Below are 17547 nucleotides of genomic sequence, written 5' to 3' on the forward strand. Positions count from 1 at the left end.
TTATTTGGTTCAGATGGTGTCAAGTGTGTGTGGTGGCAACCAGGTGAGGAGTACAAAGACAAGTGTGTCTTGCCTACATTCCAGCATGGTGGTGGGAGTGTCATGGTCTGGGGCTGCATGAGTGCTGCCATCACTGGGGAGCTTCAGTTCATTGAGGGAACCATGAATGCCAACATGTACTGTGACATACTAAGGTAGAGCATGATCCCCTTCCTTCGGAGACTAGGCCACAGGGCAGTATTCGAACATGATAACGTCCCCACACACACCTCCAAGATGACCACTGCCTTGCTAAAGAGGGTGAGGGTAAAGGTGATGGACTGGCAAAGCATGTCTCCAGACCTAAACCCTATTGAGCATCTGTGGACCATCCTCAAACAGAAGGTGAAGGAGCGCAAGGTCTCTAATATCCAACAGCTCGATGATGTCCTCATAGAGGAGTGGAAGAGGACTCCAGTAGCAACCTGTGAACCTCTGGTGAACTCCATGCCCAAGAGGGTTAAGGCAGTGCTGGAAAATAATGGTGGCCACACAAAATACTGACACATTGGGCCCAATTTGGACATTATAACTTAGGGGTGTACTCACTTTTGTTGCCAGTAGTTTAGACATTAATGGCTGTGTGTTGAGTTATTTTGAGGGGACAGACAATTTACACTGTTATACAAGCTGTACACTCACTAGTTTACATTGTAGCAAAGTGTCATTTCTTCAGTGTTGTCACATAAAAAGATATAATAAAATATTTAGAAAAATGTGAGGGGTGTACTCACTTTTGTGAGATACTGTATGTGTGAACTGGCACTGACACTTATCTCCATACGCCCAAATCATAAAGAGAGAAAGCTGGACATAGTGCTTTATCTTTTAAAACAACCGGTTTATTAAACACTAAATATAAAACACTCACATTTACCTGGTGCTTATAGTGCACCAAACTGTAAAAAGCATTCAGTCCTCATAGTACCGGTATAAGACAATCAGACAGTTTTTCATCTTTTCTCTTTGTCCTGCCAATGAAACACAAAGTGATGAGAAATCCTACATTTTAGGGTTGTCATTAAAACAGGAGAGGGGGGCAGGAAAATATTTTAATGGTGCAAACTATCCAATCTCTCTTTGGAGATGTTTCGTTTTGGTACCTGTTGTGTCTTAGGTAAAAGACAAATTGCCCCAACAGTACACAGGGAACAAAAATATTTAACAGCAGTTTTAACTATCCCCTAATTCATCCAAAACGAAAAACTAAACTAAACCAAACTAAATTAAAAAATGCCTATTGATACACATTGATGTAATATCTAAAAACCCATGAGATCGGAATAAAAAAGATAAACAAAATGAGAGAAGAGGATAAAGCATTAGGAAGAAAAAGAAAAGACACCTCATCAAGTGTTTATAATTGTTTTTTTTTTTTTTAACAATGGCTAGTGATTTTATTGGCTTTTTCAGGTATAAATGGTAGTTTCTGTTTATGTAATTAAAAAAAAGCAGGAGGTGAAACCTAATCTGTGTTTTCTGTCCATGGCATTAGAATTACAATTGAATGCGAAGGACAGAAACCAGTATATTAACATGAAGACAAACCTACTTGTTCAGTCCTGTGTTTGATGTTATACAATAAAGAGTTTGTATCACTAAATTGAGATTGTAGAGTAGCCAAGGGCCAGCAGCTCTTACCATAATGAATGCATAGCATAATGCAGATTATAATAGTCTTTGCTCTGAGTTTGCCTCTTCCATCACTGACAGCTTTTCAATCACCATCACCACTACATCCACCACTGCAGCCACATTCTTCGCTGCTTCTTCTGGCCTGGCGTCCTTGTGCACGTTTGCTGGGGTTAAATTATCCCAGCATCCGACTCTATGCTTGGCATCTACCAGATGATTGGGACTGGCCAGGAGTGTATACTGTGAAGAAAGGAAAAAATTGCTATTGCTACCAATTTTTTAAGGGGTTAGTTCCACTTTAACTCATAAATACAGCCACCCAATGGATTGCTGTTATTTATTCTTTAATAATTAAGAACCTGTTTTATATGTCTAATATCTCCTGCATTTTACCCAACAAAACATGCATTTCCAATAGGAATCCAATTTATTTTTAGGTAGCTAGTTGCAGATCAGGTTTTAAAGATATAGAACATGATGCATTTTTGTTCATTAACAGGGCTCACTGAAATAAAAAAAAAATGTAAATAAAAGAAAAAAAAATTGATAAAAAATGATTTAATATTTACCGCATAGGTGGTATCTTGACCATAGAGGCATATGTCCCCCTTTGCATTTCACGGGAAGCTTGGAGATGCCCCCAACTAAGAATTTCCACTTAAAACAAATTTATCACTTTCTTAACACACTACGGAAAGACAGCTCTGACCTAACAGTACACACAATGTTCGAAAACGGGTGCATGCAGGATGCTGCTCTGAGGGGGGGGGGGGGCATCTCTATGCTATAAATATTTTTTATCAATCCTCCTACTAGATTATCCTATCAGGTGGCATGGTAGAAGGATATATCTGGATATAGCTCCTGAGGTGGAGGACTGGTGTAAATGGAGCTCACAAATTCATAAAGATATTCATACTATTGCTTTGATTGAAGCAGGATATGAAATGCACGCGTCTGTCGAAAATGTATTTGGGCACCTTGGCCTCCTGCTTCAGGGGTTGTGCCCAGATAGGCACATTAATGCATGTGTGGTGGACGTGCCCTAAGGTTGGTCGCTTTTTGATGAGGGTTCATTCATTTATATTCTCATTTACGATGGTTAATATCACAAAATATGCAAGTATTGCCCTTCTGAATAAGACAGTTGAAAATGTTCTGCGACACACCCAAACCTTAATATACTTTATGTTCCCATGAGGCTAAAATCGCTATTGTGACCGTGTGGACAAGTCCTGTTATTGACACAGGATTAATGAAACATAAACTCACACGGATCATGCTGAATAAAAAAAAATTGCGAGTGTCCTACAAGATAACCAGCCCCTTTTTGACAAAATATGGTCCCCATGGCTTACTTACAGGTCCTAGACGTTCGAAACTGACTTTACGGTCGACGGTGCAGCCCCATCAGAGCCAATCAGTACACATCAGTGTCGCATATCAGTGCCAGTCAGTGCCGCCTATCAGTGCCCATCAGTGTCACCTGTTAGTGTTGCTTATCAGTACCCAGTAGTGCGTCCTATCAGTGCCTATCAGTGCCACCTATCAGTGCCCATCAGTGTCACCTTATCTGTGCCATTTTAACAGTGCCCATCAGTGCCTCCTCATCAGTGCCCATCAGTGCTGCCTATCTGTGCTGCCTATCAGTGCCACATATCAGTGCTCATCAGTGCTGCCTATCAGTGCCCAACAGTGCCACATATCAGTACCATCCAGTGCTGCCTGTCAGTGCCCATTAGTGCCCATCAATGTTGGCCTATCAGGGCCGCCTATTAGTGCTGCCTATCAGTGCACATCAGTGCCGCCTATCAGTGCCCATCAGTGCCACCTTATCAGTGCCACCTCATCAGTGCCCATCAGTGCCATTTCATCAGTGACCATCAGTGTCACCTTATCAGTGTCTCCTCATCAGTGCCCATCAGTACCACCTATCAGTGCTCACTGGTGCTGTCTATTAGAGCCCAAAAGTGCCACATATCAGTGCCTATCAATGTTGCCTATCAGTGCCCCTCAGTGCCGCCTATTAGTGCTGCCTATCAGTGCCCATCAGTACCACCTATCAGTGCTCATTAGTGCTGCTTATCAGTGCCCATCAGTGCCACCTCTTCAGTGCCAATCAGTGCCATTTAAACAGTGCCTATCAGTGCAGCCTATCAGTGCTCATCAGTGAAGAAGAAAAATAAATGATTTGCAAAATGTTTTTTGTTTTCAAAATGTTTGGCCTTTTTTGTTTGTTTAGAAAAAAATAAAAAAACCCAGTGGTGAATACCATCAAACAAAAGCTCTATTTGTTTGAAAAAACGATAAAAATTTCATATGGATATAGTGTTGCATGACCGTGCAATTGTCCATCAAAGTGAGACAGTGCTGAAAGCTGAAAATTGGACTGGGCAGGAAAGGGGTGAAAGTGCCAGGTATTGAAGTGGTTAAAAGGGGGTTCAATCCTTATAAGGAATAAGTATGGTTTTTAGACAGTATATGTATTTAAAATATGTTTTATAATGTTTAATAAAATGGTGCTTTAGCTTCATCCAGAAGGCGTAGTTGAATATATATTGCGTGCATATATAATATTGCCCATTTTGTTTGGGTTTAATTAAAATTCACTGTCATTATCATCACAATGAGGTTCACTAAAATGGGCTGGTTTTGTGTTTGCAACAGTAGGACAAAGCAATTCTGACATATTGTTGTATAACAAGTTTCTCCAGACACAAATCATCAAATTATAATAGAAGGGGTGCCAAGCAGGACTGGCTAGTGGTATATATAGGGCAGCACCGGCTGAGTCAATGGAAGGTTCTTGGTCAGACTAAAGCCTCACTGAAGCAACCTCTACAGATCAAGATCTTCAGCATAGAGATAATGAAGACCCTAATACTTCTTGCGGCTATATGCTGTATGTGCCTGGCCTTGCCTTCTCTTCAGGTATGTATAAAACTCATTCAGATCTTTAATGTACATGATTGCACAAATGTTTTATTGGGACTGTAACAATAATAACTAATATAGAGTACATGTGCAAGTTTTTTGTGCGAATTTTAGGCGTATATAACTAAAATCTCCAACAATAACTCATTACCAAGAACAGTTGATCTGTACCATGCCTACCGTGTAATAATAACTGCACATGGAAACACAACACTGGATTTGTATGTTATTGCTCCTATCAGTTGCTACTTTCTGCCTCGTGTGTAACCTACAGCAGAGAGATCCATTGGTGTGAATTGTTGGAGATTGCTACTGTTAGCAAATTTTTGAAGCATTCTTGTATTACTACAATTCCCCAATGTACCACTGGCCACCAAGGGGTCACTTTCCTCTTTTGACTAAATATTCTAAAATGGTGTATGTTGGATCAAAAAATGAAGGAAGCTCCAACAGGATGCTAAGACTATTAATAAGTAAATGGTGACTGATAAAATACTTTTCTAAATAGCTTTAAAAAAAAAAAAATTATAGAAGTCTTCCCTGCTGTTCTTTGTGATCTCTAATAACTTGTTAGTTTTAATTAAATGTGAATTCTGTTATCCTGCTGGAGAAATCCACACCCATCAGAATTCAAGGATCTATTCAAAGGATCAATCACATTGGGCAGGTATAAGGTACCATGAATAAAAAATCCTCTTGGTCATGCCACTATGAATAGAACACAAGATTATTATAGAGTAATGTTGATAAATGTCATATTGAAGGAACATTTAAAAAAGAAAATGAGCTCATGTATCTTGTAATCCTTACTAGAAAAACTGATGTGTAAGGTTTTACTAGCTTTCTCATCGTCTAACGTTGTTTATGGAATTGTATGGCTTTTTCAACAGAACTTAAAGCAAAGGAAGAAGAGAGAGATATCGGGAACACAAGGTAAGACTGAAAGGGTGGATAAAATTAGGAATACGTTGTCAGTCTTGACCGGTGAATGATGTAAGTCCAGTTTTGAAATGATACACCATAAATATGCAGAGATACTAGAGAGAATGCCTATATAGCCCAATATAGCCTCATATATAGCCCAAGGTGTATATTGCCTAGTGTTGGGCTAAGTTTCAGGTGAACGGCAGAGATAAATATTCAAAAGCTGACCAGGGACTCGACATGGCAACACTGACTGATCTTGAAAGCTAAGCCCTGGGCACAATTCAGTGACTTTTTTTGAAATTGGGGAGAAATTGTAGAGAAGGATAGGAAGACACTTTCTGCAAGACTTGTAAGGGAAGATACAAGAGACAAGTTAAACATAACTTTGCCTTTCTTGCTTTTTACCTAAAGATGTACTCTCTGAGAAACCAAGCATGTTTCTGTAAAAACCAGCTGAGAGACAAGACTCCAACAATCGACAGACAGCCTTACATAGCTGACTGACTCTTAGTTAGCTAGGTAGAAAAAAAAACTGATAAATAAATTATAGACATAACTCCCAACTTTCTGATATGAGAAATAATGAGATATTTTGTGCCTCTTCCAGCTTGTGGTGGCGTGCTGACAGCGCCACAGGGAGTTATCACTTCACCCAACTTCCCGAACAATTACCCCGACAATGCCAACTGTGTCTGGAACATCACCTCCACCTCTAAGGTAAGGATTTGTAAAAATGTTTTTAATGTTATATGTTGTAAAATGATATAGATGTTTATCTATCTATCTATCTATCTATCTATCTATCTATCTATCTATCTATCTATCTATCTATCTATCTATCTATCTATCTATCTATCTATCTATCTATCTATCTATCTATCTATCTATCTATCTATCTATCTATCTGTCTATCTGTCTATCTGTCTATCTGTCTATCTGTCTATCTGTCTATCTGTCTATCTGTCTATCTGTCTATCTATCTATCTATCTATCTTATATTCTAGCTATTTTTTAGGGATGGTGGATTTAGCTGAACGTGATGTTGCAGGGAAATTGCTGATCTATGATATGCTTAATGGGCTGCTTATGTAAAATGTACAGGTGGGGAAAAAAATCTACTTAATCTTTTTGTGTTTTTCTGGGGGCTGTATTCTTTTTTTAAAATCAGAAACCAAGTTTATTAAGAAAAACCAACAATACAGAATACATTCAATGCACGTCATTCCCATTAGCAAGCACAGAAGTAAACTTCCAACGAGGCCATACACATGAAAAATAAGAAAATAAATCCCCCCCGTCAGGTACCGCTCCCGACGGGGAGGCAAACCAATCAGCATCGTAATCAGCAGCATAAACAGTATACAGACCCCCCCCTCCCCCACACATTCCAAGGCTACGATCATTGCAGAAGGCGGTCCATAACCAGGTCTTGGGGGCTGTATTTAATTTACTTGTTTACTGTCTTTTGTTTCCTCCTGCCTTTTCCCCATCTTCATCACACTAGATTTTTCTGTAGAAAAAAATAATTTTCTTCTGAGCACTCCCCTGTGTTTTCTTCCATCTCTTCATACAAGATACCTAACATTTGAAATGTACACCTCTCTTTCATTCCAGATTAAATTCATCCCCAAAAATTTTAACTTAGAAGGCTACATGTACTTGTGTGTCCTTGACAAGCTTTGCGTCTACGGTGGAGAATTCCCACGGGAATTGTGTGGACAGATGCTACCAATACCCATTATATCTGTTCAGAACACCATGCAGCTTGTCTTCATCGTTTTAGTAGACGAAAATGGACTGGAGATTTTAGTTGAATAAAATACGACTAAAACTAAAACAATTTAGATGCCTAAAATATGACTAAAACTAAAATGGCATTTTAGCCCTCGTTCACATTAAATGTGGTTTTGAAATCGCGTGACTTCGCTTGAAATTTCACGATTTCAAAGCCACACGTCGGTGTGACTTGGCTGACCTTTGTGTGACTTCATGTACAGATGTCTATGCAAGTTGCATCTGACATTGCCAAAAGTAGTGCAGGAACTACTTTTTGAAATTGGTGCGGCTCCGCAAAGTGGACGTTGAAGCGATTTGAACAGTTTCTTTGCCTACAACAGGGTGCGACTTGTCATGCGACTTGACCTGTGTGAACGTAGCTTAGTCAAAAGACTAAAATATGGCTAAAACTAAAATGGCATTTTTATCAAAAGACTATGACAAAAACGAAATTGAAATTTGATGTCAAAATTAACACTGTAGGGTAGGTTAGGTTAATTGATTTAGTGCTCTTTCTATTTGTGTGTATTTGATTGCTACTGGAGTACCAACAATATAAATTTTTTACATGACTTTTTTTTCACTATATTGTTTTTCTGTGAAAAAAAATATTTTCCTTCTGAACACTCCCCTGTGTTTTCTTCCATCTCCTCATACAAGATACCTAACATATGAAATGTACATCTCTTTCATTCCAGATTAAACTCATCGCCACCAATTTTGACGTAGAAGGCTCCATGTACTCGTGTTACTTTGACAAGCTTTGGGTCTACGGTGGAGATTTCCCGCGAGAATTGTGTGGACCGTTGCTACCAATGCCCATTATATCTGTCCAGAACACCATGCAGCTTGTCTTCATCACTGATTCCGCTCTCACTAAGACAGGATTCAGGTTCATATATGAAACAGGTAAGCTCAGTCATCTATCTCTGTCCTGATTTTAATCAGTTCAAATCTTCACCTAAAACAGCTATTTCTTTTTTTCTCTACTGTCCCAGTTTTGGCATGATAATCACTGCCTGAATGTGGTCATAGTTTATGTGGGGTTCCCATGAATCAAAGGCAAGGCATGAAATGAATGTCAAGCCGACAAATTTTTCTTAGCTTTGGATAGAGTAGGGGAGTATTGGAACTCCTTTCATGTTTTCATTGATCTTGGTCATCCCAATGTACTGCCTCGCAACAAGGTTTTACCAGACTATAGTATTTTCCTCGAATTTGAAGTCTCAGCTCCAAATTCTGGTCTTATTTGTACTAAAAATTAAAGCCTAAACATAGTTCCTAAACCTATCCCTAAGCCATGTATCTAAAATTCAGATACAACCGTGGGTCAAATTGTGTGGCACATGCCCTCTGAGCGTCACACCTACCTAAAGAGACCCTGTGACGTTGCCCATGTAGGACAAGGTGACAGTGTCATTGGAAAGGGCTTCCTTTGAACCAGCCTATACACCCCTTACTTGTTATCCCCCACAGCTGTGATCAGCTGTGTTGCTGACCTGGTGGACCAGTGACAAAGTCTCCCCAGTCATGTGACAGCGCTCGGGCCTAGCGATTTGCTGTTTGACTCAAGTAGTACCAGATGGGAGCAGGTCACATGCTCATTTCTCAAAGTACCAAGTGCTAGGAGCAAGGAGCTATTAACGACTGTACATCAGGTAAGTATTTCCAGATTTTCCAGAGGCATTGTTACTTTGCCCTGCATGGTAAAGTCGTAAGTTCTTCTTTGATTCCAAAAGAGATTATAGCATTTTGGTAATGAACGTTGGCCAATGAACTGTGGGTGGGATATTCCCCTCTTTGCAGCTACACATAGGGACTGGGATGTTCCTGTCATCATTGACCTAATATTGCCACATGTCTCGAACATCCCTTCCCCTTTGTATATATGCAGCCAGGGTGGGGAATTCTCTACTCACGGCTTATTGGCCAGTAATAAAAGCTAACTTCTGAGTTCTGACCGAATACATGCTCATCCCTACTGGAAATATATATCTGTACTTTGTAATATGCATACTGGCAAAGTTCCAGGTTCATTATTTTTTCTTTAAGATGAACCCCAGGCAGATATAAAAGACAAAAATCTATTAGGTCTCTATTTTATAAAGATTTTTTTTTATAAGTACCAACAGCGTGAGTACCTGAATTGAATTTGGCAATAGCCTGTTTTATTACCTGTACAGCAGAGCTTACAGAAGTAGCAGCAGCACAAGTTGGCAGTCAGGTGTTTTACAGTGTAAGGAGCATGCTGATGGGAGGAGAGAGCAGACTGATAGAGATATGAGCTTATCAGTCTCCTGCTTCTACCTTCACTGTTCATAGGAAGATCAAGCCCTCTTTCCCTGCCAAACAGGGCTGTGCTGAATCTCAGAACTAGACAGAGAGAAATACAAATCCCTTAGCAGGTAAAACTGCTCTCATATATGTATTTAATTTGCCTATTTTGTTGTTTGTTTGGAGTTCAGCTTCAAATAATTTATGTCTGAATTGTTTTCTGAAGTTTGTCTTCTACTTTTCATCAACAGTAACAACATCTGATTCCACAAATTCTGCTTATCAAACCACGACAACTCAACTTCCCACCACAACACCAACAACCATCAGAACAACACCAACTAGGACTACTACTACCACCAGAAGAACACCGACAACTACAAGAACCACCACCACAACTAACACCAGAACAACACCGACAACTACAAGAACCACCCCTACAACTACCACCAGAACAACACCGACAACTACAAGAACCACCCCTACAACTACCACCAGAACAACACTGACAACTACAAGAACCACCACCACAGCTATCAAGAAAAAAGTTTTCATATCAACGACTACTAGAACCACTCCCACTACTACAAGTACCACCACTATGTCAACACCTGTTTCAGTTGCAAGCAACGGTAAGGAAGTATTAGGCTCAGTAATGTTTTACTACATCAATTCCCTAACCTCTACCAAAAACTGAAATATCAGATTTTTTGGCAGGGCTGGCTTTTTAAAGTGTACGTGTGGCCAAATCTTATTTTGTATAGAGTAATGCAGAGAGTTAAAACATCTATCCAGTTATTTTTTCTGCCTATGTACTGCTGAGGACATTTTTTTTCACTTCCTGTTTTGGAGGCACAACAGAAAATGAGAGGAAGTCTCTTTAAAATGAACTGAATCCCCATCTTAGAGTTGTCATAGGAACAGGTTTACCCAATGGAGGATTTCTGTTTGCTTCTTGCTCTGGCGGCAACTTTAACATTTTGGATTTTCCATCACTTCCATATCAGTGACAGTGGTCACCAGGTCACATAGAGGGGGTGAATCTTATCAGCCAAAAAGCCTAACCTTCTCTACCATATTCATAACTAAAAACAAAATTGTTTTATTATACCGTGTTTCCCCGAAAATAAGACCGGGTCTTATATTAATTTTGGCTACAAAAAACGCACTAGGGCTTATTTTCAGGGGATGTCTTATTTATTTACGGCATGTACAATAATTTACATTTATTCAAAAACAGTCATGTCACCATGACGATCTTAAAGTGGTTGTAACCCTAACAAAAAAAAAAATCCTGATTCTTTAAGGCATGATAGACAGCACAGTGCATGTACTGTGTCATTTACCCCTCTCTTTGTTCTAAAAAACCTGGAATCAAACAATAAAATGTTTTTTAAAAAGTCCCTGCGTCCCCTGTCTTCTCAGGAGTCAGCATTAGGACATTCAGTAATCCCAAAAATAAACCTTGATTAAAGGAATTATAAAATGATATACTGTATTTTCTGGCGTATAAGACTACTTTTGAACCTCCAAAAAATCGCCCAAAAATGGGGGGTCGTCTTATATGCCGAGAATAATATCTCCAACGTAACCCAAGTATAAGTATTACTGGTAGATGAAAATTAGGGGGTCGTCTTATACGCCCAGTCGTCTTATACGCCGGAAAATATGGTAATCCGTTTTGTAAAAAGATTATAGAGTGTGCACTGTGCAGTTTGTCTGTTTTTGTAACTTTATAGTAGAAAATACCTTATTTAGAGTGCCATTGGGTGCTCACATGACCCACCGGAGCTGCTCTTCTCCGCTTTCAGCACTGCAGAGTGAGGGGCCACTGACGTAAACCGCGAGGAGAGGAGATCTACCTCAGGTCATAGAGGTCAGAGAGGAGATCTACCTCATGTGCCCAGCGCGATGTAAATAATCTATTTTCCACAATAAAGTTACAAAAGGAGACACACTGCACATTATACAATCATTTTACAAAATGGATTAAATGTTTTTAGAAGGACTTTAACTAGGGCTTATTTTTGGGGTAGGGCCTATATTGCAGCCATCCCCAAAATTAACGCTAGGTCTTATTTTCAGGGTAGGGCTTATTTTCAGGGAAACAGGGTATATACTTTATCCCAAAATAAAAATAAGAATGTAATATTGCAGCTTATTGGACCTTAGAGGGGGTGGCTGCATTTTTTTTTCAGGCTTTTTGTTACCTTTAGGTTAACCTGCCAACAGTCCATTAAAGTTCATGTGCGTGTACAGACAGGCGTCCCAATACTTTTGGTAATATAGTGTATATCTAATGCTCCCATTCATCATGAGTAGTTAATATTGTGTGAGGAGATCCTTGTGCAGGAATGAGGGTGGGGGGGGGATGATGTTTGGAAAGTAATATTTTGCATAGGAACTTTGGAGCGTTCCAAAAGTACTATGAGTGCTTTATAGCAGACACAAAGGTGTTGGTTTACAGGCGTTTACTATACTGCAGGTTTAATGTTCTTATATAAGTTAACTTGTAATGAAATTTACCAGATAAGGGCTACACTCGGTCTGGCCATTGGGCCGGGAAAAAAAAAGGCCGAAGTGTATGTGCCCCTGGGGTGGCAGCCCAGGGGTGCCTTAATTCTCACTGGTGAGGGGCAGCTCGCCTTGAGTTTTTCGGCACCATGGTCACTGCACTTGCACACTTTTTCTGCACCTGCCTCTTGGGCAAGGCCTTTTGGCTTCGACCAGAGGAATTTTTATTCCGGCCGGAAGGCCTGCCCTTGTATTTTCACAAGGGCACTAATTCACCTCTCCACTTCCCTTTCCCCACCTTTTTGTTTGTGTGTGTTTTTTTTTTTTTCTTTGTTGTGTGTCACTGCACTATCACCTTTTTCTTCCTCTGCACGACGAGTACGGTGTGGGTCTCTGGGCCTACCTTGAAAGTCTTGGGGGGGGGTGGACATGGCCTTTTGGCTTAGTTCGCCCTCCCTCATGGGGTCTCCCTTCGGGGGAGCCCCACCCAGTACTTGGGGTGGGCTGTTTCGGCAGTCCCCCTGGAGAACGGGGTTTGCCAGGTTTCGGCCAGGCAAACCATAGGAAGTACCTCAGTCCCTGTCAGGAGTCTTGCGCCCCGGGGGATCAAGGCTGGGTCCAACCTCTTCGGAGGCCAGACCATTCGCACACCCTGTGCAGTTTTTGTGTGTTCACGTTTGCGTGTGTGCACTTTTTTATGCACCGGGTGCTACGTTTTTTTTGAGTGTGATTTCACACGCTTCGGGCTTTAAAAAAAAAAAAAAGAAATTTACCAGATCTAAAAATCTATGCACATAGCAGTTGAATATATAACCAAATACATGTGCATCTGTTATAATAAGATGTTTTCTCTTCCAGCTTGTGGTGGCGTGCTGACAGCCACAGAGGGAGTTATTACTTCACCCAACTTCCCAAACAATTACCCCAATAATGCTTACTGTTCCTGGAACATCACCACCACCTCTAAGGTATGAATATGAAATATCTCTAAAAATGTAATGTATTTTAAAAGGTAAATTGATCATTAGGTAATATTCATTATTTTCTTAATAGTCCATTCAGGCACAATTTGCTTAGATAATTTCTGCTGTGTTTTTTGGGTAGGAGGCTGTATTTGGGATAGTTTAGTTTATTTAAGTTAGTGTTCTTTGTATTTGTTTTTCCTATTTTTTGTGTATTCCATAACTATTTTTGTGTGCTAACGCTGTTGTTTTTTTTTTTTTGTCTGACAATCCTCCTGTCTTTTCTCCCAACTCATCGTACAGGATACCTAACATTTACCTAAAATGTACATCTGTTTCATTCCAGATTACAATCACCTTCACAAATTTTGACGTAGAAGGCTCCATGTACTCGTGTTACTTTGACAAGCTTTGGGTCTACGGTGGAGAATTCACACGAGAATTGTGTGGACCGTTGCTACCAATACCCATTATATCTGTCCAGAACACCATGCAGCTTGTCTTCATCACTGATTCCAGTCTCACTAAGACAGGATTCAGGCTCACATATAAATCAGGTAAACTCAGCCACCATTCTCTCTCCTGACCTTTATCAGTTCAAGTCTTCACCTAAAACACCAATTTTCATAGTTTTCTGTTTTCACAGTTTTGGTATGATACTTTTAGCTATATGGTCATATTGTATTTGCATTTACATGGATCAGGGGAAAGGCTTAAAGTGTATATCAATAATTTTTCTTAGGCTGGCCATACACGTCCAACTTTTGTTGTACAATTTTCTGTCAGATCTACCACAAACCACATAATGTGAGGTCAAAGCAAAACAACACATTCACTTGTATCCAATTAGGCAGGCCTTCATACTACATACTTGAAGGTAAATTTCAAATTTCAAATTTCAAAATCTGACAGAAAACTGAAAGAAAATTGTATCATGTATGGCCAGCCTTAGTCTTAGAAAGTGGGAAAGAAATAAAACTCATTTCAAGTTTTTACAGCTATCTGGGGCTCCCAGATTTCTTGCCTTGCTGACAATGTCTTATCACACCATGCTATTTTCTTCAAATTTAAAGTGGAAGTAAACCCATCGATTTAACAGTTTCAAAAAACAGTTACATTCCCGGCATGCCGGAAATGCTGTCACATTGGTCGTGCTCTCGACCAAACTGCCAAACCATCCAATAGCTGGTGTCGTAACTGATCACATGTGCAGCATCATGGCAGTTAAAGATAAAACAGAGGCCAAGATGGCAGCTTCCTTGGCTGAAAGCGATAGGAGGGTTTACTTCCACTTTAAAGCCTCACCACAATACTGGTCCTAAGCATACTTATAAAATCTTCTAAATGTAGCTCCTATTCCTATTTCTAGGCCGCGCATGAAACTCAGTTAAAACTGTGGGAGAAACTGTGTAGAATATATCTTCAAGGGTCCTCATTGTTCTCACTTAGGGTTACACCTACTTTAAAAGAAACTGCCATCCTGGCCAAGCAGGATTTAGGCAGGTGCTTACAAACAGTTAAGTAGTCAAGGGTAGCAGGCTATCCAGGATGGATGGGTTTAAGCTTGCTCTGCATTTTCTGGGTTCTGCCCTCCTCCCTATCCTGTAAATAAATAGGGGGAGGGCGCTGTTCAAAGTAGACTGGAGACCTGCATGGGAAGAAGGTAGAGGTCAAGCCAGATGATATGATTATCAGTAACATCTGGAATACCTACCCCAACAGGAACTGCCTTGTCAGGACTCTGACACTTATAGACTTCCACCTTGAGGAGGTATACACTGGGTAGCTTGTTAGTTAGTTAAGGCCTGTGATTTTTGCACTATAGGAATGTATTGCTGAAAGTTTCAGTAAGGTTATCAACTGTTTCATGCCTAGTCTGAAATCATTCAAAGGGATGCATAGAGGTAAATGGCGGATCAAAAGAACAGGGCCTGTAAAGCACACATAGGATTGAATAGGATGGAATGGAAGGCCATGAAGGGTTCACTCAGAGAAGGAGTCGGAGACAATGTGTAGTCACTATGGGTAACCATGGACTGGTGGGAATGTAAAAGCAGCCAGACAGCGGAGAGTGGTACCAGGTATGGGTGACAGGTCCCCTGGTAGCAAGAGGGGCATTTTTCTGGCTCCTCTCCTAAGGGTCAGTTCCCCAAAATCTTTTGGGACCAAACCTGTGGTACAGAGACACTAAGGACCTAGTTAAAATAGGTGCATGCATTAAGTCCGTGCTTGGAGTGAGGGGGTAGAGAAAAGCTGGACTGGTGGAGCAGGAGATGGGCTCAGCGGCGCCCCCCTCTAAATGCTACATTCTGGAAGATATGGTGTGCAGTAGGGATCAACCAATATCCTTTTTTCATTGCTGATACTGACATAACATGTCATCACTTCCGGGTCTTTGCATGGAGACCCGATCAGAGCCGAATGCGGCTTTGATCGGGTCTTCGGCAGCCATGCAGGCTGGTTGCCCGGGTCTCACGGAGGGAAGGGAGACCCGGGAGAGCCATGGAAGGTGGCTCTCCTTGTAATGACAGCCGAGCGGCTTCTCAGCCGGGGTGCCGGGGTGATGCCTCTAGCTGCAGGCATCACTCAGGTACAAGCACTTTCCGAAATATCGGTAATATCGGCCACGTTGGTGACCGATTCCAATATATCGGGAAGAGTGCATATCGGCCCTCGATATATCGGCTTTGCCGATAATCGGTCGATCCCTAGTGTGCAGCGATATGGGACAAGTGTTACAGAGAAGGGATCTGTATGTTACTATACAGCTGCACACAGTGTATCTCTAAGCTGGGGTTCTGCCTTAATGTTGACTTTCTCATGAACACGACCCCTCCTGGTCCCGAGCATTGGTGAGTGTGTACAAGTGAGAGGCACCCGCACATGCAGGGCAAGTAGGCCCTGCCCCCCCCCCCGCCTTATAGTCCCCTTACCTTTGATCCCCTGCAGCTCTATGCTATTTTGCAGGCAGAGCTCAGATCGGCTGTGTTAGTGACCTGGGGAAGCAGTCATTTTAAAGAGGAAGTAAACCCTCCTCTGCAACTTGTACCTATAGGTAAGCCTATATTAAGGCTTACCTGTAGGTACTGTAAATGTTTCCTAAACCTGCACCATTTAGGAGATATTTACCTTGCATGCAGCCAGTGACATCACTGGCGCATGCGCTCTGAAGGAACGGCCGCCGTGCCGTTCCTTCAGAGCCCCGTGCCGTTACCGTTGGCTCCCGCACGCATGCGCGGGAGTGACGTCATCGCGGCTCCAGCCAATCAGATGGCCGGATGCCGCAAACCCGGAAGAAGGGCGACAGAACATGTCGCCCATGAGACAGGTAAGCGGTCGGCACTGCGGGGCTTCGTTCTTAGGTAAGTATTTCATAATGAGCTACTATGCGATGCATACTAGCTCATTATGTGTTTTTCTTTCAGGTGTTTGTTTTTTTGTTTTTTTTTAATTCGAGGTTTACAACCTCTTTAATGAAAACTATAGTTTTAAAATGACATTAATGTGTTAAATATTATGTGAGATTTAAGTAATTAAGTTTAAAATCTACTATAAACAAACCCTTTCTCTTGCAGAATAATTTGTGGAAAGAACTGTGAAAGCTGGCATAGACCTTCCTAAAACCTCCAAGTACTTTCTCAAGACAGGCAGTTTTAAAAAATTATGATTTTTTTCCCCCAAGAATGTGGTATTATTTTAAAGGATAATGTATTGTTATTTTCTATTTTTGAAAATAAATCTGTGTTTTTGCATTAAACTCATATTTGTATATGTATAATGTAATTGATACATTAATCAACTAAATCGTCAAATCAGCATTATTTAACCCTTTTTGCTGGCAGAGCTGCTTTGCTTTTCTTTTCTTTTTCTTTTTTGCACATATGTTAAAATTAACATTTTAAGCTTGAGGATTACTTAACCCCTTGGAGCCTAAACCTTTTTCTGACATATGTTGCTTACAAGTTAAAAACAGTATTTTTTGCAAGAAAATTACATAGAACCCCCAAACATTATATATATATATATATATATATATATATATATATATAGCATATACCCTAGAGAATAAAATGGCGGTCGTTGCAATATTTTATGTCACGCGGTATTTGCGCAGCGGTCTTTCAAATTCAATTTTTTGGGAAGAAATACACTTTCATGAATTAAAAAAAAAAAAACAGTAAGTTAGCCCAATATTTTTGTATAATGTGAAAGATGATGTTACCCCAAGTAAATAGATACCAAACATGTCATGCTTTAAAATTGCACACACTCGTGGAATGGCGACAAACTTCAGTACCTAAAAATCTCTAAAGGCGATGTTTTAAAAAATGTAAACAGTTACCTGTTTAGAATTACAGAGGAGGTCTTGTGCTAGAATTATTGCTCTCACTCTAACAATAGCGGTGATACCTCACATGTGTGGTTTGAACTCCGATTACATATGCGGGCACAACTTGCATATGCTTTTGCTTCTGCGTGCAAACAC

At 40.5% G+C, this 17547-nt stretch overlaps 1 protein-coding gene across 1 annotated transcript in view; it reads left to right on the top strand.

Annotated features, from left to right (window-relative positions):
* The window catches only part of LOC309557847 (CUB domain-containing protein 2-like), a 58670-nt gene extending 41978 nt beyond the window's left edge, over nucleotides 1-16692 (top strand). Inside the window, exons 3-5 of the mRNA XM_082260629.1 lie at nucleotides 6143-6252; nucleotides 8010-8220; nucleotides 16637-16692. Of these exons, the coding sequence (XP_082116755.1) occupies nucleotides 6143-6252; nucleotides 8010-8220; nucleotides 16637-16641 (326 nt within the window). The 3' untranslated portion in view covers nucleotides 16642-16692. The remainder of the gene's footprint in view (nucleotides 1-6142; nucleotides 6253-8009; nucleotides 8221-16636) is intronic.
* The last annotated feature ends 855 nt before the right edge of the window (nucleotides 16693-17547 follow it).

The sequence above is a fragment of the Pelophylax lessonae genome (assembly GCF_965119305.1).
Source record: "Pelophylax lessonae genome assembly, chromosome: 6".
Taxonomy (NCBI): Eukaryota; Metazoa; Chordata; class Amphibia; order Anura; family Ranidae; genus Pelophylax; species Pelophylax lessonae.